Raw genomic sequence first — 21,358 nt, 5'->3', positions numbered from 1 at the left:
CTATACCTGTAGTAGGAGCAGACGTTTATAGTCTAACAAGTAAAAGCCCATTTCTCTTGATCAGCATAAAATAATCCACTGTGATTGCAAGTTCCATAACAATAAAGCATGATCACTTCTAAGGAATCAATAGGCACTGTGCATGGCCTTCATTGTGGTGTTTGTATGAAGAGGACAGAGAATGTGTAACATCAAAAAGCAGATATTTCATAATAATTATTTCAACAATAAAAAGGATAAAGTATGTTCAGTAAATGCACTAGTCATTATGAATATTGAAAAAGTGCATATTCTGCCCTTTCAGATTGTTCTGGTTTTTAGGCCTATTTACGTTAGCAACCAGAAGTATTCTGACCGACAGACTAGTATTATAGGAAAGGGCCTAAATGGAATCAGAAAAAAAAAAATCTAGCCTCACGACAGACCGTGTCGGCAGCTTATTAGCCCGTGTATGGGGCCCCCCCGACGGGATTCCCCGATCAAGATCTGGCCAATCTCGATCGGATGGGACGAAAATCCTGTCGGATCGTGGCCGTATCTATTCGTTGATGCGGTCCCGCGATCCGACCGCCCATTACTATTCGTTAGGATCCGATCGTGGGCCCGATATTGCCCACCTCTTCGTGTATGGCCACCTTTAATCCTATGCCATGCACCTGGACCTGTCTTCAACAGATTAAATACTAACTGCTCCTTAAAGCCTTACAGTTTTCTGTAGTGACAAGGTGACGCAACTATTGTCAGTGTCTCAAAAAAACAAACCCAAAAAAAAATAACATGTTGTAGAAATAGTTAAGCTGAACATGACTTACCTTTATGGAGGGAACTCGTAAGACTTTCTTCATACTTTAAAGCACGGTGCCAGGCAAAATCGGTCTATTTTTCCTACGGTAATTAGTCTTACCATTAAAAAAGGAAAAAACGCACTTATCTGCTTCAAGTGAATTTTATTTTAGATTTTAAACTATTTGGAGATACAAATGAATCAAAATAAAATTAAATAGGGGAAGATGCTTTTCAGCAAGGAAAAATAAATCACCGTGATTACTGAAAAAGTTTAATATAAAAAAGGGAAGCTGAGGTGGGTTTTGTATGAACTTTGTAAAATAATTAATAGCATAAAAAACACAAGTGTCAGCCAAGGGATCTATAGGCATACAGCTGAGAAAGATACTAATGCATATATACTGATAACAAACAAGATCATTTGACAATTGAAATCTTCACAATCTTGTTAAATTAATTAACTGTTCAGTCAATAAATGAAATTCACGTAGTTTAAAAAACAAAAACAAAACAAAAAAAAAAAACGTGTACAGGGATCTACTCATCTGGTGCAATTTCCACAACAATCACGGTAATCTTTTCAGTGTATGTAGCAACAAATAAAATGCTTTGTTATAAGATTTAGGACATAGTCACATATCCAGTTTCTTAAAATGCATGGTTTAAACCTCCATTTAATTACAGTTAAAAATTAGAACCAAACATATTGAAGTCTGTGTTAAATCCACTTCTTTAGATGTGGTTTGAGAAAATTGAAGATCGAATTAGAAATGCTGCTCTTGGGTTTTTAGAAAACAGCACTCAAACCTCCAGTGAAAGGGCAAACCTTTTCAAACTCTGCTGGCTAGTTCACTATTCTCTATGGCATGAAGATAACGGTCTTGGCTTTTTAGTGAGGAAACCAACCACTCAAGAACTTTTCCAGCTTCCATATGATCCATACTGTCAACTACCATTGCCTCTTCACACTGAGGTGGAGATGTTGCTTAACAACAGATTCTACATTCACAGGTCAGGTCATGTTGCATAGCATGGACCACACCAGAGAACTCTTATAATCTTAGCATAGATGAAGAATGGACTTGTTGATATCTGGGTTGGCCCAGTCATTCCGAAGATCATCAAGATGACTATCAAAATCCACAAGAGACTCATATGACCTGCTGTCTAGGAGGGATGCTGTAATCTTTTGAGCTTCTGGCCAATCTTCAAAAAAATCCCTGAAATCAAAAACAAACTGTTTTTGAGTGCCCTTGAAAATTCAAAACTTGCTATACATAAATGCAAATATGAAAAAAATTTTTTAAAATGAATTCAAGTTGGAAAACAAAACCAACTTTAGATCACACTAATTTATGTTGGAAACATATATGGATAAAGCTCTCTGAATTTCAAGTCAACAGACATATATTATTAATCATTAGTGAACATGGCTGCAATAACTCACTCATGCAGGTCTCTGCTTTTCCACCTGTTATCATGGTGCTCATACACATGAAAGGAAGGGCTTATGCATTCCATGGAGAACTTGGCGTTGTCCACCTGTCAGAGATAAAGACCGTGTATTTTTATTACCATGTTGCCCTGCCCAAAATATTACCCTGGCTCACATTTATTAAAATAGGTTTATGTTATTAACATGTATGTATAAATATTTATACACACACACACATCTCTCTATCTCTCTATCTCTATCTCTATATATATATATATATATATATATATATATATATATATATATATATCTCTCTCTATATCTATCTATCTATCTATATATATATATATCAATTGTCATGGTATCAAACCGACGTTTCGGTCCACATTAGGACCTTTTTCAAGCATCATCTTTGAAAAAGGTCCTAATGTGGACCAAAACGTCGGTTTGATACCATGACAATAATAAAAAATATTACATTTTAAAAGGGAGTGCTGGTCTACTGATAATTGATATACATATAATCACTGTGCACCCCGCCATCAGCAGCAGCCTTGGAGTGCGGATACTCATTGGAGAGAATATCTATATATCTATCTATCTATTTTACTGTTCTGTGCAATATAATAATAAATAATATAGTGAATAAAGTACCCCCTCTTGTAAAATATAAGGATATTATAAGTTACCGAGGAGTTTCATGACCATATAAAAACACGAGGCCGAAGGCCGAGTGTTTTTATACAGGTCATGGAACTCCGAGGTTACTTCTAATATCCTCATATTTTACAACGGGGGGTACTTTATTTATTATAATACACAAATTTAAGTGAATCATGTGACAGAAATGACATCAGAACTCACCGTTTATAAGGATATATTTTACAGGATATTCATGGCTTTTGTGTATTATATATCTATATCTATCTATCTATCTATCTATATCTCTATATCTATATATTTTACTGTTCTGTGCAATAGAGTACTGGCTTAATTCACTATTTCTCAATGAATAAATGCTATGTTAGAAAAAGAAATACAGCAAAAATACAGTAAACCAAGACAATTTGTACTTTGAACTCTCTAGTTTCAACTTTTCTGCTGTTCTAACTTTTCACAAAAAAGAGAGGCCTTTTAAAATGAGTAAAAATGTTAATACCATTATTAGGGCAGCATCATTAAAGCCTTCTGCTATCCGTGATGCTATTCTCTCAGCAACTTGGTTTGGACTATGAAAACAAAAAGAAATATATAGTTAATTGTATAAAGATGTAAGAAAAACGCACGTTGTTCTGGCCGGGCAGAAAGTATGGTCAGTTGAAGGGAAACTGTACTGAAATACAAGCAAGTAAGAGACTGGTTCTCATTTGGTGAGTGTTTCACTTGGTCACAAAAAAAAGTGGCAACTAATCAACCATAAAAAAAAATATGAATGAAAGATGCCAAAAGTTTAAAGATAATACTGACCCGGTGTCTCTTAGACGTTCATTTGCTTGATAATATCCAGCAATCACATAGTCATTCTCTTTGCACCAGGTATCGATCTAGAAAGAGAAACAGAAATATGAGCAATTGCAGGAATGCAATACAATAAGCTATGTATTTGTTTTACATATAGATAACAACAAGTTCATATAAGCAGTAAGTTTTTACACCAATATAATCATTCGTAATTATTAAATATCTATTTCAGTCATAAAAAAAGCAGGCAATGAGTCATGTGTATGTCAGACCTCCCCGTTATAACCATGATACAGTGTAAACTCTAGGTTTTAAAACAACTTTTGGTCCAGGGTTGCCTTTAATCCCCAACAAGGGAATGCAAAAGTACTAGTCTTTTTTTTGAATTTTAGTAAAACAGACCATAGTGTCTCCTGCTTACACACCTACACAGTATTTTCCACACTCTACCCTTCTATGAAGATCTTCCAGTAGATGTTGGAACATTATTGATAGGATTTGTTCAAGGCACAAAAAAATCCATGCTCCTGACGATTACTTCTTGAACTGAACGTGAACTGTCTGGACATAGTTTTGAAGTAGACAATGAGTGTTCTGACTGAGGAACATACACTTTAGCAAGCAAAAAAAGCAAGCAAACAGTAAAGGTGGTGTATAGAGGCCTTCCAACAAGTTTCCCTGAATGATATTGGGCTGGAAATAAGACAGATGATTAAAAATCCTGTCAGATTGAGGACCGCATTAGCTCATTGATGCAGTACTTCCTCCAACCTCCTGTATCTCCATCATTAAGATCCGATTGATGGGCCCTTGGGTACACAATTGGATCAGCCTATTTCCCACCACAAGGTGGGCATATCAGGGAGAGACCTGCTTGTTTGGCAACCTCACCAAACAAGCAGATCTTTGCATATATAGCCATCTTAAAAAAAATTAATCAGTGAACAGCCTCTTTGAAATCTTTACATAATTGCCCCTCTGGTTGTTAAAAGGTTACAGTAAGGCTGCAGCATCCCCTTAATCACTTAGAAATTCTTCTCCTCTCTAACCCACTCGGCCCCCTCCCTCAGGAATTTGCTTTGGCTGTTGACTTATGAGCATGCTCAGTTCTTCTCAGCTCAGATTACTAAACACACCCTCATGTCTAACAGCCAATGAAGAGATAGCATTGCTTTAGCGGTCTGATCCTATTTTTTTTCTCCTAACCCCCTCTCCTGAACTCTTACCATTACAGCGCTCAGCCCAAGCAGAACTTTTTATCAAAATATGTTGTGCCTGTGTAAACCTGCATTCTGCACTGCATGAACTTTACAGCATACATGTCTTGTTTGCAGATGTCAATGTTACTGATGGGAAAATGACCAGAGGGAAAATGGCCACCGGGTGAAAGCTGCTATTTGTTTTGGGAAAATATGACGGCACTGGCAAATGGAGGGGGTACATATGCAGTAACAATGATGTGGCTTGGGTTGGGACGATATGCCCAACTTATATACACAGTAGGAAAATGTAGGCTTTACGTGTACTTTAAGAAGGCAAGTGTTATTTCTTGTCCCCAAATACAATAATATAATTCCAAGGAGCTCTCTTGGAGTCCCACTCAGCAAGCTGGACCAACACTTACATACCCACCCCCTTTATATTAATGGTGGTCCTATGCTTTTAAATATGGGCGTTGGTTTGGGCAATCTCTCTCTCTTAAAGCCCTAACTGGCGGGGAAGGATTCAGCCTTCAGACTGAAATCAATGTTCAACACACACGGAATACAGGTAATGCTATTATGTAGAGAACCAAGTCTTTTTACACTATGACCTGAGATAAACATGTCAGGAGCCGCCGTATGGGGTTTGCCTTGACGTGGTATGGTGGATTTTCAACTTTATGATCATAACTTTGTAACTAAAAAAAAACCCTGTTTTGTAAACACCTGCACTTGCATTTATACTGAATTACTTATGAGACAGGGGACCAGGGAAGTGCATTGTAAGTAGCACTTCCATTATACTTAAATATACTTTAATTTAGCCTTAAGAGTGCTTCCACAACCCCCCCGCATTTTGTATATTGAATATGCCTGAAGCTGTGGCTTAGCTTCATGTGGTTTTTAATAGCACCCCATACCCACCCCCTTTATACTAATGGTGGTCCTATGCTTTTAAATATGGGCGTCGGTTTGGGCAATCTCTCTCTCTTAAAAGCCCTTACTGGCGGGGGAGGACTCAGCCTTCAGACTGAAACCAATGTTCAACACACACTGAATACAGGTAATGCTATTATGTAGAGAACCAAGTCTTTTTATACTATGACCTGAGATAAACAAGTTAGGGACTGCCATATGGGGTTTACCTTGACGTGGTATGGTGGCTTTTAAACTTTATGATCATAATTTTGTAACTAAAAACCCCTGTTTTGTAAACACATGCACTTGCATTTATACTGAATTGCTTATGAGACAGGGGACCAGGAAAGTGCATTGTGCACTTCCATTATACTTAAATATACTTTAATTTAGCCTTAAGAGTGCTTCCACAACCCCCTGAATTTAGTATAACACTTACATCACAGGAACATGTGCTCTGCCTTTTGGAATGGGAGTAGTCAAAGGAAGGTGGTATTGTTCATTCAGTAAAATGTTGCAAAGTGGTCCCAGCTGTCAGTGTGTTCAGCTGGGACCTTCCCAGTGATGTCAGGTGCTTCCAGACAGTTTTGATTAGTTCTTTCATCTTTTTTTGCTTATTCTAAAGACTGTGGCCTTGCAATCATTCATATGATATAAACGTTTCACAGTTATTTAAAAAAGAAAGCCATACCTAAATATGTTAGAAAAATGAAGAGTTCATTACTTACCAGTGTTAATGCAACTTCCAGTACAGGTGCCAAAGCAACAGTGCCATGAAAAAGTGGGATACAGTCCACAAACAGGACTTGCTGATGACCGTCTTTACGCTTTTGCTTCTGAGCCACCAAAATGCCATTTACAGTACAGTATGGATATTTTGCGCTATGAAGCATCATTTTGCAGAAAGCTTGTGTTGTTAACTTAAATGCCGGCATTTTCTAAACAGGATAAAAAATAGCAAATTTACATTTCCTTAATTGGTAAAGCATCATCTCCAGTTATAAAAAAAATGAAATGTAGCTGGCTATCCCAGTAAGAGGTCTGTTGTTAGCAATGTGAGCCATAGCTCGTACCTGTGGCTGATATTTGTTGCAGCTCAGAAATAGGCTGCCATGTGGAATATGCTCATAACTGGAAACATAATTGAACACTGTATACCTCAGACACAATGCAGGACATGTTATGCGGCTAAAAAGCATTTTGCTGTACCCATATGTATTTTTAAAGGGGAACTATCGCAAAATGAAAATTTAATATAATCTTCCTCATACTGAAATAAGAAACTTTGTAAATACAATCAATTAAATACTCTGCATTGTTTCTGAAATAATCAAGTTTATATTCACTATTCCTCTCTCAGCATCTGTTTCTCTTCATTCTGTCTTCATGCAGCAGTTGGGTGTCAGATGTATGATCCAGTATATCTTATAGGGGGGGGCTTCCTTTCCTAGCAGATGAATTAGAGCTCACTCAAATAACGGATTCCAGTACAAACGAAATCTAACAAATTAACTGCCTTTTGCAGAAATCCTGCATGAAGAGAGACATGATGTCTGGTGATTTTAATAGAGTGAGCTCTATTACATCTTCTAGGCAAAAGGAATCCCCCCTATAAGATATCTTATCTAAAGGTGTCCATACATGGAGAGATCCGCTCGTTTGGCGATATCGCCAAACGAGCGGATCTCCCTCCGATATGCCCACCTTGAGGTGGGCAATATCAGGCTGATCCGATCGTGGGCCCTAGGGCCCAACGATCGGATCCTAACAATGCCCAAACAGGCGGTCGGACCGCATCCACGAATAACCGGATATGTCCAGTAACGGCTGGGCAATATCGGATGAATCCGAACTTTCGGCCGTAAAAAGGGCTCCGACGGAGCTGATGCAGTCATGGATCGTACAAAAAAATCAAACTTGACCAATCGATATCTGTCCGGTTTTTGGCCTGATATTGATCAGGAGGACCTGTCGGGAGCCCCCACACATGGGCAGATAAACTGCCGAATTGGTCTAAAGGATACAATATCTGAAAAGGCATTTGGGGTTAAGGTAGCATTGGAGCATATGGCTCAGATAATCTGGAACCCATGCAAAACTATATTTAGTGGTACACCGTAAGAAGCAGGAGGGGGTAAATTCTTTGAGTAAATATGCTGCTATTTTATATGGCATTGAAGTGAAAATAATAGCGAGAAATGAAGATTACAGGCCTAATGAAGCAACAGATAAACTCAGGTGGCAGTGGGGGTGACAGTAGAAATATATTTATTACAGTAGTGTAATCAACGTCTGTTTCTTATGCAGTGTCTCCAACATCCTGCACTACAATAAGGGAGTTGTGGTTGTACAACAAGTTTTCCTTCAGGAACATGAGCTCGTGTGATCTGGCAAGATGTGATTGCAACAGTGTACATATACAGTGATAGAGTCAAGCAAACAATGAAATATATACAACCATACCCTGTATTAGTGATTGAGAATCCAGCGATGAATGACAGAGCAGAGTCACAACTATGACAGCCCAATGGTTGACTCTAAACAATAGTGTCACACTGCGGTTACTGCCCTTTCATTCCTCCTCTACGTTCTTTTCGCCGGTTTCTTCCGCTAAGTAATATCCCGGCCTATAATCTCTTGGCACCGTGAGCCTTTGCGCTAGCACGCAGCCGCAAAGCGAGATGCCGGGTCCTGCGCCGTCCTACAAGTAAGCGAAGCCACACACAGCTGCTTCCTATTTGTCAAGGCTGAATCGTCGACTTTAGGTCATGTGATGGCGCGGAGGCAGTCATCTTTGTTAGGGCAAAGCCTTTCTTACACTACAACTAGAGAGAGAACCACGCCGACGGAGGGGGTGATTTTCATTGGCTCTTTTCGGGACGTCCCCGTGATTCATTGCGGTGGTGGGCGGGGTATCTCTTCCCATCCTGTGCTCTGGTCGCTGGTTTCCGGTGTCCTCTCTGCTCTTCCTTGCTGATAGTGACTGCTCGAGGAAGGTACTGTCTACTCAGGGGATTAGAGTTCACTGTGTCTGGGAAGATTCGCTTGTCATTAATTCTAATCCTTGCAAATATAAATTAATATTTTATGAGGCTTGAGGTCCAGCAGCATGTTTGACATTGACATGTTTGGGTGCGGGGCATTGTCAGCTGAATCTGACCCATTTGATTTGCGCTGTATTCGTGTGTCACACAGATCGGACCAAGAATCTGCTCAATATGAGGGGTTAATAAGCAGAATTGTATCACCTTAAACAATCGGTTTTGACTGGACAAACACAACAATCAATGACTAATTGATATACCGTTTCCCTTTATTCTTTGGAGCCATATCTGAGCCATAATGGCAGCTTCTGCCCCTTATAATAAGAAATATATCCTCCCAGTGTGACCAATGCACACTTAATGATTAATGAACACTTCCAGAAGAATGAAGTAAATACAGATTTTCTGCATACATAATCTTATCTGTGTACTTGTTGGGGAATTACAGTATTCATTGTACCTAAATCATACCCTGAATTATTATAATCTTTTCTTTATTTTTTCTTCACTTCCCTTACAACTGAGTGCCCCATTTCTGCAATTGCTCTGTCCCACTGAAGGCACTAGAACAAGATGTGCCTCCAGATGCATGTAGCTCTGGCAAATCGGTTTTCTGCTTTAAACAGGGCTAGGTGGATTCCCAGGATTCTTGGTTTTAAAAAACATTCACCTGTGAAATGCTGATGCCTTTCAGATCACAAATTGTTCTAGAGAATGTTTGCTAAACGTTTGCTGTCTTCTGTTTTCTATTTAGGACAGTGGGAAGTGGTATTCTGACAAGTGGCACAAGTCTAACCACCTTAAAGGAGAAGGAAAGTTGTCTTGCACTAGGGGTGCCTAACATTTGGTTGTACTTACTTACCTGAAACCTCAGGCTCCTATCAGCAGAAAACTGCACCAGCCTGGGGTTATACCCACAGAGCGACCCTCTTCCGGCTTCTTCTTTCTTCAAAATCTCCCGGGCGAGACACATGCGCAGTAGAACGAAATAGCCGACTTTTTAGTTAAAGTTCGGCTTTACGCCCTACTGCGCCTGCACAGCCACGAGAATAAAGAAGTAGACGGAAGAGGATCACTCATTGGTGCTCACTGGAATAACCCCAGGATGGTGCAGTTTTCTGCTGATAGGAGCACAGGCCCAGGGTTTCAGGTAAGTAAATACAATCACTTGGGGGTGCCTAACATTTGTCATCCCCGAGTGCAAGAAGATTTTCCTTCTCCTTTAAACGCTTTTAAAATTCCACTTTGTGCTGTTTTTTTTTTTTTTTACAGTGGCCAAAGTCACTCTGTCTTTCATATGGGTCATGTGAAAGACCTTTACATTCTGTTACACTTTTTTGACTTCTAACAATGGCTAAAATATTTGGTGCCTTTCAAATGGAAACTAATTTCAAGAAATAATAATAAAAAAACTTTTCCATTCCGTGGCAATACAATGGTTGTAATTGGTATCAGTCCTTTGTCATTGGGGTAACTACATACATTTGTATTTACTTAAAGTATCTCTTTTTATACAGAATGCTGTCCTCACGGGTGCTCAGCTTGGTTGGGAAGAGAGCCTTGTCCACATCAGTATGTCTGCAGGGACATGGTAAATAATATTTGATCTTTTATAATTGGAATACGTTTGTGACTAAATTGGACTTCATTTATACACTTCGAACATTTTTAAAAAAATATTTCTGCACTTTTTATCTACACTTTTTTCTGCACTGCTTTTTGTGAACCCATCACTATGTAAAATCAAGTAAATGCAAAACCCTGTAGAAGTCCAGTAAGCTTGTGCATAGCTATTGGATTTGTGTAAGATAACTGTGCCTCTGCAATGACCAGTTGCACTGTCTATACTAGATTTATACTGGTTTCTGCCATATACTGCAGTTTTGGTGCAGAAGGTCATGGCCTTCTTTGGTCAAAGTTAGGTCTTCAGCTGTTCCCCCTCTTCCCCCCCCCCTGAGATGGTTAGGGAAATTGGTTATTTACATCTATTCTCTACGGCTCTTAGTAGTTTGGGGTGCATATCACAGATAACCCCCCCCTCTTCCTTCTGCCTGTTCTGTACACTATACTGTAGGATAAATATTTTTAAAGTGTACTTTAAATATAATCAATTAGTTATCAGCGCATTTTTCTTTTTTTATTTCTGGGCCTGATAGATGCTTGGAAGGTGGGTAGCACAAGGTCTATGTTCTAGATTAACGACCTTTGTAGCGTGGGTTTCAGGTACTTGCCGAAAGCTGGCAGATAGAGCAAGATCAGGGCATGTTAGCTTAGAAAAGGTACTGCACATAGGGTTGCCAACTGGCCAGTAAAAATGATGGTTGATCACAATGTTATTAATATGAAAAAAGCAATATTTGTAGTAGTAACAAGGAATAGCCTATGAGGCAGGTATGCTGCTCAAAAGTAATTGATTTGCACCGTAAATTAATTACTTTTAAGCAGCATACCTGCCTCATATTCTATTCATATAAAGATAAATATATAGGAAGGCCGGTATTTTTTTTTTTTTTCAGAAAAGGTGGCAACCCTAACTGCACACCGTACTTTCAAATGGCACTGACGCAAAGACTGCAGTGTGCAAAGCTATTCCACTTCCAGGAAAGTTTAAAACCGTTTTGGGTTGTGCATAAGGGTTAACATGCTGTACATAGTCTGGCATTTGAACTTCACTGAAGGTCCACCGAAAACACATTGCTAATATAAAACATTTCACTCACCATGCACTCCTCAAATGTAGGGGAAAATGTGATGAGTGGCTAGTGCCATGTTTCAGAGGCTTTAAGAAGTGGGAGCTCAAGGACATAACTGCATTTTTTGTGGTTTATATAATGTCAGCACATTGAGCTCTTTACAGGGATTCTGGCGACAGAAATTATTTTTTTATTGTTTTTCCCACAGCTTAATTTTAATGGCATTGCATCAGTCCGAAAGTAAATCTAATATTTGTTTTTATGTATTTAGCTCATAATCATTACGTTTTTGTTTTTCTTTAAAGCTGGTGTTGCCACACCAGACACTTACAGCCTTCCTATCTACGTTGATCGTCGTGACGTGCCTCTGCCTGATATTGCTTTCGTAGATACTCTTTCTGTTGAACAAAAAGCTCTGAAGGATAAGGAAAAGGGAGCGTGGGCATCACTGAGCTCCAAAGAGAAGCTGGATCGTAAGTAATGTTCTAAACAAGGACATATGCAAGCAGTTAAAGGGGACTTGTTACCCAGACATAAAAAAACTGTATAATAGTCCTTTTGAGATGAAAAGGAAACCCACTTTCAATTTTGAGTTGATGCAAAGCTTGCAAAAAATGGTGCCTACCTTCTCGTGGTGATTGTGTATTCCAAAAAAAAAAAATTAAATAAGGGAAAATCAACTTAGTGTAAGTAATATTTATTTTACCTGACTAAAATGATAGAATTGGATTTGAAATTATTTGTTATGTAGCAATTTCCCTTTAAAGGAACAATAACATAAAAAATGAAAGTGTTTTAAAGTAATACAAATATAATGCAGTGTTGCCCTGCACTGGTACAACTGCTGTGTTTGCTTCAGAAACACTACTATTGTTTATATAAATAAGCTGCTGTGTAGCAATGAGGGCAGCCATTCAAAGAAGAAAAGACTCCGGTTACACAGCAGCTAAGCTCTGTAGAACATAATGGTGTTATCTGTTATCCACTATTTAACCTGTGCCATATAGTTTTTTTCAATTTCCGTCATTGCTACACAGCAGCTTGTTTATATGAACTATAGTAGTGTTTCTGAAGCAAACACATCAGTTTTACTAGTGCAGGGCAACAGTACATGATATTTTCATTACTTTAAACACTGTCGCTTGTTGGTGTTAATGTTCCTGTAAGCATTTGTAGTATTTAACTAAAGTACATATAAACAACTTATAAAAAAAATCAGATATTTGTCACCTTAAAAGTTAATGACACAAGCACTAAAAAAGGATTTCTCTTTTATGTTTCACCAAGATGGCAGTATAAATGCCAGATTGGACCTGTATTCTGTCTATCCGGTTTTCCGGATAACGGATCTTTCCGTTGATTTTTTTTAGCAGACTAAAAGTATGAAAAAAATAATATAAACATTAAAGGGATACTGTCATGGGGAAATTTTTTTTTTCAAAATGAATCCGTTAATAGTGCTGCTCCAGCAGAATTCTGCACTGAAATCCATTTCTCAAAAGAGCAAACAGATTTTTTTTATATTCAATTTTAAAATCTGACATGGGGCTAGACATTTTGTCAATTTCCCAGCTGCTCCCAGTCATGTGACTTGTGCCTGCACTTTAGGAGAGAAATGCTTTCTGGCAGGCTGCTGTTTTTCCTTCTCAATGTAACTGAATGTGTCTCCGTGGGACATGGGTTTTTACTATTGAGTGCTGTTCTCAGATCTACCAGGCAGCTGTTAGCTTGTGTTCGGGAGCTGCTATCTGGTTACCTTCCAATTGTTCATTTGTTTGGCTGCTGGGGGGAAAAAGGGAGGGGGTGAGATCACTCTAACTTGCAGTGCAGCAGTAAAGAGTGATTGAAGTTTATCAGAGCACAAGTCACATGACTTGGGGCAGCTGGGAAATTGACAATATGTCTAGCCCCATGTCAGATTTCAAAATTGAATATAAAAAAATCTGTTTGCTCTTTTGAGAAATGGATTTCAGTGCAGAATTCTGCTAAGGCAGCACTATTAACTGATTCATTTTGAAAAAAATTTGTTTTCCCATGACCGTATCCCTTTAAATAAACCCAATAGGCTGGATCAATTACAAGGTATTGTTTTGTTATTACATAGAAAAAGGAAATCATTTTTAAAAACTTGGATTATTTGGATAAAATGGAGTCTGTGGGAGACAGCATTTCCGTAATTCAGCGCTTTCTGGATAAAGGGTTTCCGGATAACGGATCCCATAGCTGTATATGGAAAAACTTTACTATCCTTGAACCCTCACTGACTAAAACAAACTCTGTTCTTTACACCACTAATAGCCATGCTGCTACCTAAAATACCCACCATGTAAAAATGTTCCCCCCACTCATTTTCCACTGGTTTAGTGCTGATTCTACTTCAGATTATTGTGGAATTTCGGAATACCCTGAAATTATTACTGATATTCTGTAAAAGGTTGCCATCCAAAGCCTTTTGTATTAGTTGTGTGGTGGATCTACTGGTATTTGGGAGAAAGAACCATAACGAGTGGCTGGGGACAGTTTTTACACACTGCAAGTAGCAGGATTAAACTGCAGGAGGCAACATTTATTTTTATTGGGTATTTTTTTTAGACACAATTTTATATGAATACCATGTTTTTATACTACATTTTACACTGATTTTTTTGATGTTTACACATTAATCTTTAATGTATGTTCTAGTGCAACTGAAACTGTTTTGAAGCAACCCACAAATTGGTCTGATTGACTCCCATTATTGCATGCACAGAAATACCAGGGTCCAGACAATTGGTTAATTCAGTACAATCTGTTTGTGGCCACACTGGACAGTAATCTACGATATTTACCAAATTATTTTTAGTTGAATTGTTGTTTATAGAGCTGTTTTTATGTGTTTTATCGTGTTTTCTGTTCTCAGTATACCGCATAAAATTCCACGAGAGCTATACTGAAATGAACCAGGGATCAAGTGAATGGAAGACCATTCTTGGTGGCACTCTCTTCTTCATTGGCTTTACTGCATTCGTAGTCCTTTGGCAGAGGAAGTATGGTAAGGCAACTGAACGTTTTGTACCATTCACAGACATTAGGGGCAGATTTATCAAGGGTCGAATTTCGAAGTAGAAAAAGCTTCGAAATTCGACCATCGAATTGGAATATCGAAGTCGACGTTTTTTTACATCGAATTTGGCCATTTGCGGTCGAAGTAAAATCGTTCTTACGATCCAAAGGATTTCATCCATCGATCAAACGATTTTTCTTCGACTTCAAAAAACTTCGACTTTGAGAAATGCTCTAGAAGGTACCCATAGGCTAACATAGCACTTCACCAGGTTTAATTTGGCGAAGTATTGAAATCAAATTTTTTTTCAAGAGACAGTACTTCGATTATCGAATGGTCGAACTATTTTACTTTGAATCGGATTCGAAGTTGTGGTATCCTATTCGATGGTCGAAGTATCCAAAAAATTACTTGGAATTTCGAATTTTTTTACTTAGAAAATTCCCTCTAATTCACTTCGTGAAGTGAATGCTAGTGAAGTGAAGATGTGTGCTATCATGAAACATCTGGAGCAGGGATCCCCAACCAGTAGCTCGTGAGCAACATGTTGCTTTCCAACCCATTGGATGTTGCTCCCAGTGGCCTCAAAGCAGGTGATTATTTTTGAATTCCAGGCTTGGAGGAAAGTTTTGGTTGTATAAAAGACAGTGTATAAAAATAGGGGTGTGGAAGCACTCTAAAGGCTAAGTAATAGTATATTTAAGTATAAAACTAGCACTTCCATTATACTTAAATATACTATTACTTAGCCTTTAGAGTGCTTCCACACCCCTATTTTGTACATTGTATTGTTGCCAGAAGCTGTGGCTGAGCTTCATGTGGTTTTTAATAGCACCCCATACCTCCCTTAAACTAATGGGGCCCTATACTTTTAAAAATGGGCGTTGGTTGGACAATTCCTCTCCCTTAAAAGCCGCATACTGGCGGGGGAGGATAGATCCTTTTCACTGAAACCAAGGTTCAACAGACACTGATTAAACTGAATGCTACTATGCAGTAAGACTTTTTATACTATGGCCGAAAGGCAAACAAGTTAGGGACCGCCATGTGGGGTTTACCTTGACGTGGTATGGTGGCTTTTCAACTTTATGATCATAACTTTGTAACTAAAAACCCCTGTTTTGTAAACTTACTTTTGAGACAGGGGCCCAGGGAATGTGCATTAAAACTAGCACTTCCATTATACTTAAATATACTATTACTTAGCCTTTAGAGTGCTTCCACACCCCTATTTTGTACATTGTATAAAAGACAGGTGCACTGCCAAACAGAGCCTTAATGTAGGTTGACAATCCTCATAGGGGCTACCAAATGGTCAATCATAGCACTTACAGTATTTGGCTCTACAAGAACATTTTTCATGCTTGTGTTGCTCCCCAACTTCTTTTACTTCTGAATGTTGCTCACGGGTTCAAAAGGTTTGGGATCCCTGATCTGGAGAAATCAGTCAGAGCTCGAGGGAACAAGTTTGGGTGATATCTTAACCTTAATGGGCCTACTGTATGTATATTCTAGTTCTATTACTAAAACAGAAAATCATGGGCCTACTGTATGTACGTTCTAGTCCTATTACTAAAACAGAAAATGATTATAAGCTTGAAATTGTATGTATCTGCTAAATTAAAATTGTGTATAGATACATTGAACCAAATATATTGAATGCATCATGAAATTGCCCAGGAAAGAGCATTTGTGGAATTGAAAGCACATTGGCGCAGTTATATACTGTAAAACCAATTACTTCACTGTTATATAGAATTATTTTGTTTTGTACAAGATGTGATTTACACATGTGGTTTCTACAGCAATAATACTTATTACAATATCTGTACTTCTGTTTTTGTGTGCAGTTTATGGAGATGTTCCTCATACCTTTTCTGAGGACTGGGTGGCTATGCAGACCAAAAGAATGTTGGATATGAGAATCAACCCAGTGCAGGGGTTCTCTTCTCAGTGGGACTATGACAAGAAAGAATGGAAGAAATAATCCTGCTTTTCTCAAAATCTTCATATTAGCAAGCAAAAACATGTTTGTCTAAAATCTTTCAATGGTCCAATCCAGACACAATACCTCATTACATATTTACTGGAATATATTCATCTTTATTGTGTTACCAATAAAGTGCTGGTTTACTTGAGCTGTGTAGCTGATTTTTAAATAATTTTCTAAACCTGTTTATCGACATTGCCTCCTTAATGCTAATATCCCTCATACTTAATATCTTTATGATGTCAAGTTTCTAGTGCATTTTTGTGATGGAAATATGCATGAACTTTCACACCGAAAATTCACTGCATTGCTCTCACAACCGTGTAATTATGATTCTTCAGGAACAAGTGTTTTGAAAATACAACTGGTGAACTGAAGTGAACTTAGTCAATGTTAGATGAGGATAAAATTCACACTTTAGTAAATATGCCCCAATGTAGCCAAAACCATCTAGAGGTTGATTTGTTTTACCATTATTTATTAAAAATGTATATGAATTATAAATGAGCCCCAGTGTTTTTGATATATAGCGAAACCTCAATTTTACATCCCCTGATTTTAAGTTTTCACTCATTTTACATCATTTTTGTGGTCCCACCTATATGTTATGCACAATACATTTCCCTAAGTGTATGTTTTCCTGGATTTTACACAATTTTTCTGGTCCCCTGAAAACAGTAAAATGGGGGATTTTCTGTAATTGCTAATGCCAACAATATCAATTCATTACATATCCTTTTCAACCACAAGGGGGCATAGCTTGTTACAGACAAACATTTTGGTCCTTCAAAGACAATTTTGTGTCAGAGAAAGATACAGTAAAACAAAAAAAAAAAAAACAAAAGCACAAAGAACTTGTTATATGTTATGAATACAATATGCTGTAAGGACAGACAACCAATCATCCCATGTTTAGTGGAGGCACATTAGTGTGGCAATGATGGGTTGTGATGTGCCTTTATATGATGTATAACTTTACAATAATTTTCATACATTTTATAACAGCTATGAAATACACATGTTGCAGAACTTTGTAGTGGCGAGTCTGTAGCCTTTATAGGAATATAAAAACTATTGCAACTTTTCTCCATCACCATAATACTGATACAGTAGCAGCACCTAAATACATCAGACTGATGGTGCTGGCAGTGCCCTTCACTGTTGACAGCCATTTATCAAACTCTTGGTACATGAAATGTTCAGTCAATAGTAGAAATGTCTGCTGGAAGATGACTATTATTAGGAAAATTAAAGTTAATTGAAGGCTAATGAGAACGGAAAAGCATATTCCCCATTCCAGTAAACAAGAGTCTCTCTCAGTAGGCTGTTTGTTTCCTGTGGTTAACCCTGAGATGAATGTAGGAATTAAAATGCCCATGCACAGAAAATTGAGGTTACCGGTATACCATCTTACCGTGTTCCATTGCTGCAGATATGTATATTGAGGATGTGCAGAGGGCGCTTTAGCAGTCTTGTGCTAAAAGAGATGAACTTCCTGTTACAAAATGTAAAGTTCATCTCTTAAAGTTACCTGCGCTCCATTGCAGTACAGGTAACTTTCCCTGTTAGTGGCTTTTTGCCACCCTTGCAGTGTTTTACTCTTACACACATAAAACACCTAGAAGATAATGGAACAAAAACATAGGAAAGTAACTCATCTTAATAGATGGGGGGCCCAGGTGCACCTAGGCTTCAGCTAGGGGAGTGGATTAAACCATATGTTAAAGTCAAGGCTATGATTAAGTGCTAGTGAAAGCACAAACCGGGCAATATTATATTATCTTTAATATTTTATCTATAAAAAAGTTTACAAATTACAGTAGAACCCACATTTTATGTTTTTTCAAGGGACTAGAAAAAAACATATTGTAAAATCCAGGGAAATGTAAATCTCTATGCCTGAAGCGTAGAGGAGGGGCAGTTGACTACTTTCACTTTCCAATGAGGAATTGCACCTGAGGAAGGCGTTGTGCCACGAAAGATTGTGTTTTGAATTTCTGCAAATAAATGTGACCAAGGCAAAATTACTGATCAATTGGTGCGCTTCATCCTTACACGCATCTTGGAAGGTATGTTGGACTTGGAAGCAGTCCGGGGTTGAATGCACCCTGTATAAGCGAATAAGTGGTGTGCAGCAAGATAGTATTGTTGTTGGACAAAAATGAATCTGTCTGAAATGGTAAACTGCTACTTGAGCATATGACTATGGCGTATCTAGTATAGGTAAATCTAAAACAACTGGATTTGCTGAAGATTTTTCACTACTCATCCGAGCAGCTTCTTCAGTTCAACTGACTGGTGTGGGAAGTTCTCAGCATATAAACTCTTCCACGAATCCAATCACAATGGCACATTGTAACTCTTCAAAGAGATGACATCTGAAATTCACAGAGGTGTTGATTCTGGTGTAGGATAACCAATGTGTCATGCAACTCCTAGAAAGAGGTGTTACTTGTGAGAGTTGCATGAATGGATGTATGAAGTGTTCTGAAACCGCCGGGGTACAGATGTTAGAACAGCATTGTATGTAGCAGACAGGTGGTGTCGAAGGCCCCCACCTCTGTTCAGGGATGGTTTCTCCACCTTGATATGAATCTCCTCTTTCACGCCTTGTTAAAACCAGCGGGTCTTCTTTATCCAAGATTTGGACATTGCTATCTTCAAAGGAGTGTCCCTTGTCTTTTAGATGTAGAAAGACAGCCGAGTATTACCAAGGAGAGTTCGCCCTCCTATGCTGAGCCATTCGCTTGGTGAGCAGTTGTTTTTTCTCCCCAATGTATAGATCTGTGCACTCCTCGCTACACTGGATGCCATATACCACATTGCATTGGTTTTTTTTGGTGTAGGATCCTTTGGGTGCACCAGTTTTTGTCTCCTTGTGTTGCTAGGTTTGAAAAACACAGGGACGTGGTGTTTGTTGAAAATCCTCCTGAGTTTCTGTGACACTCCAGCTACATATGGGATGACTGTTATGCCTACTATTTGTCTCCAAGAGGTTATTTCTATTGGTGTTCCTGTTGGGCTTGGTTGCTGCTGTTCTGACAAAGGCCCAGTCTGGGTAGCCACACGCTTTCAAAGCTCCTCTAAGATGTTTTTGCTCTTTGTCTTTGGACTTCTTTATCAGTTGCCACACATTCCACCCTGTGGTTCAGAGTTAGAATGACACCCAGTTTGTGTTCCAGCAGATGGTGGGAATCAAACAACAGATGTTGATCCGTATGAGTGGGTTTCCTGTATACTTCCGTTTTCAAGTTACCCCCTCTCGGATACATATCAAACAGTCCAAAAAGGCACGTTTTTTTCCGTGGACATCTTCCCTTGTTAAAGGGGACCGGTCACCCAAACAAAATTATCCAAATCCTATTTTATCATGTTAGTCAAGCAAAATGAACTTTAAATACACTGTATAAATTATTTGAATCTTGTTTCCATCAGTCTGGGAACTCATAATTATAGCAACCAGGAAGGAGCCATTTTGTGGACACTGTTATTAAGGCAAGCCTTGTATCATCTCAGAATCTTGTTTGTGCACCAGGAGACAGGGACCCAATGTCCATCTGGTTACACAATTAAATTATTAAGAGAGCTGGGGGAATGTGGGGAGAGCAGTGACATCTAGGAAGTGCTGAATGGAAAGTGAAAGTAATTGCTTGCCCCGCCTCTATGCCTAGGCATAGTGGCGGGGTAGGCAATACTTGATTGACAGCTGATAATTTTAAATGAGTTTACAACAGCTATGAATGCTTTAATAAAAAAAGAAATTGGATTTCATATTTAATTTAAAAAGGACTTTTATTATACAGATTTTTATGTCTGGGTGACGGGTCCACTTTAACTTGATGTTATTGTGCACTGAATTAATGTGTTCTGTAAAGGTCGCCATCTGATTTTAAACCAAGTGTCATCCACATACCTGAACCAGTGACTCGGTGTAGTTCCCTGGAATGTACGTAAGGCCCTCCTTTCCACTTCCTCCATGTGCAAGTTAGCTACAATGGGAGAGACTGGAGAACCCATTGCACAGCCATGTTTCTGTCTATAAAATAGGTCCTTGTATATGAAGTATGTGGTGTTAAGGCACAAATCTAGCAACAAACATACTTGGTTAGGACTGAGCTTTGTTCTGCTGCTGAGGGTGTTGTCTTTGCTGCAGTTGATTTCTTACAGTCTCACTTGCCTCTGTCGTAGGTATACATGTGAAAAATGAAGTGACATTATATGATACCATTGTTTCTTCTGCCTCTAGTGTAACGCCATGAATCTTGGTTACAAACTCTTTGGCATTCTGGATATGATGTGCTACTTGAGCAATTCCTTTTAGGGGTATGAGGTTACAGTGTTCATTGCATGTTTTTGGTAATTCATAGGCCAAATCTTTCTAATAAGCGAATGCTATGTGCTACAAAAAAAAAAAATGGTTTCATAGGGTGGATTCTGATAAATGGTTACTTTGCTGGTTGTTCGTGTCAGTAAAGGTTTTTGCAATTATGGAACGCTGCTTTTGATGAAATTGTGAAGCAGAGTGCTATGCTATGAAAGACCTTCTTTAAAGATGTATTTATCTGTCTGTGCACTAAGCTGAGAGCGATCCATTACAGAAAGTATGAGATAGATGGCTGCAAATGAGAGATCAGCTAAAATTAGATGCTGGCTAGTTGCCTTCATGCTGAAGACACAGAGTAAACATTTAAACATGGGCAAGCTTATAACAGTATTTTGCATTTACCCCCAACTTACCAAAGCCTCATTCCTTTCTTAAAATGCTGATATTTCATTGAATGCTTGC

At 38.5% G+C, this 21,358-nt stretch overlaps 2 protein-coding genes across 3 annotated transcripts; one reads left to right on the top strand and one right to left on the bottom strand.

The window, feature by feature from the left end:
- Positions 1-933: 933 nt before the first annotated feature.
- On the bottom strand, positions 934-8,480 carry emc8.S (ER membrane protein complex subunit 8 S homeolog). The gene is given in 6 exon segments (NM_001094734.1): positions 934-2,006; positions 2,234-2,328; positions 3,381-3,450; positions 3,689-3,765; positions 6,531-6,740; positions 8,266-8,480. Coding segments are annotated over 5 exon segments (609 nt in total). The 5' UTR covers positions 6,738-6,740; positions 8,266-8,480; the 3' UTR covers positions 934-1,846.
- cox4i1.S (cytochrome c oxidase subunit IV isoform 1 S homeolog) lies at positions 5,925-16,720 on the top strand. Of its 2 annotated transcripts, none has more exons than XM_018259599.2 (5): positions 5,925-5,947; positions 10,364-10,437; positions 11,845-12,012; positions 14,439-14,570; positions 16,433-16,720. In XM_018259599.2, the coding sequence occupies exons 2-5, from the start codon at positions 10,365-10,367 to the stop codon at positions 16,567-16,569; spliced, it is 510 nt and encodes a 169-aa protein (XP_018115088.1). In that variant the 5' UTR covers positions 5,925-5,947; position 10,364; the 3' UTR covers positions 16,570-16,720. The 2 variants fall into 2 exon arrangements, with proteins under 2 accessions (XP_018115088.1, NP_001085991.1); NM_001092522.1 differs by lacking the exon at positions 5,925-5,947 and adding an exon at positions 8,742-8,798.
- The last annotated feature ends 4,638 nt before the right edge of the window (positions 16,721-21,358 follow it).

The sequence above is a fragment of the Xenopus laevis genome, chromosome 4S (assembly GCF_017654675.1).
Source record: "Xenopus laevis strain J_2021 chromosome 4S, Xenopus_laevis_v10.1, whole genome shotgun sequence".
Taxonomy (NCBI): domain Eukaryota; kingdom Metazoa; phylum Chordata; class Amphibia; order Anura; family Pipidae; genus Xenopus; species Xenopus laevis.
The sequence above is the reverse complement of the archived record's forward strand: the minus strand, read 5'-3'. Positions and strand labels throughout refer to the sequence as shown.

Bases quoted from the DNA above. Each gene is read 5' to 3' on its own strand.
- cox4i1.S (XM_018259599.2), top strand. From the start codon at position 10,365: ATGCTGTCCTCACGGGTGCTCAGCTTGGTTGGGAAGAGAGCCTTGTCC. The intron at 12,013-14,438 runs GTAAGTAATGTT...TTCTGTTCTCAG, and splicing joins CTCCAAAGAGAAGCTGGATC to TATACCGCATAAAATTCCAC. The intron at 14,571-16,432 runs GTAAGGCAACTG...TTTTGTGTGCAG, and splicing joins CCTTTGGCAGAGGAAGTATG to TTTATGGAGATGTTCCTCAT.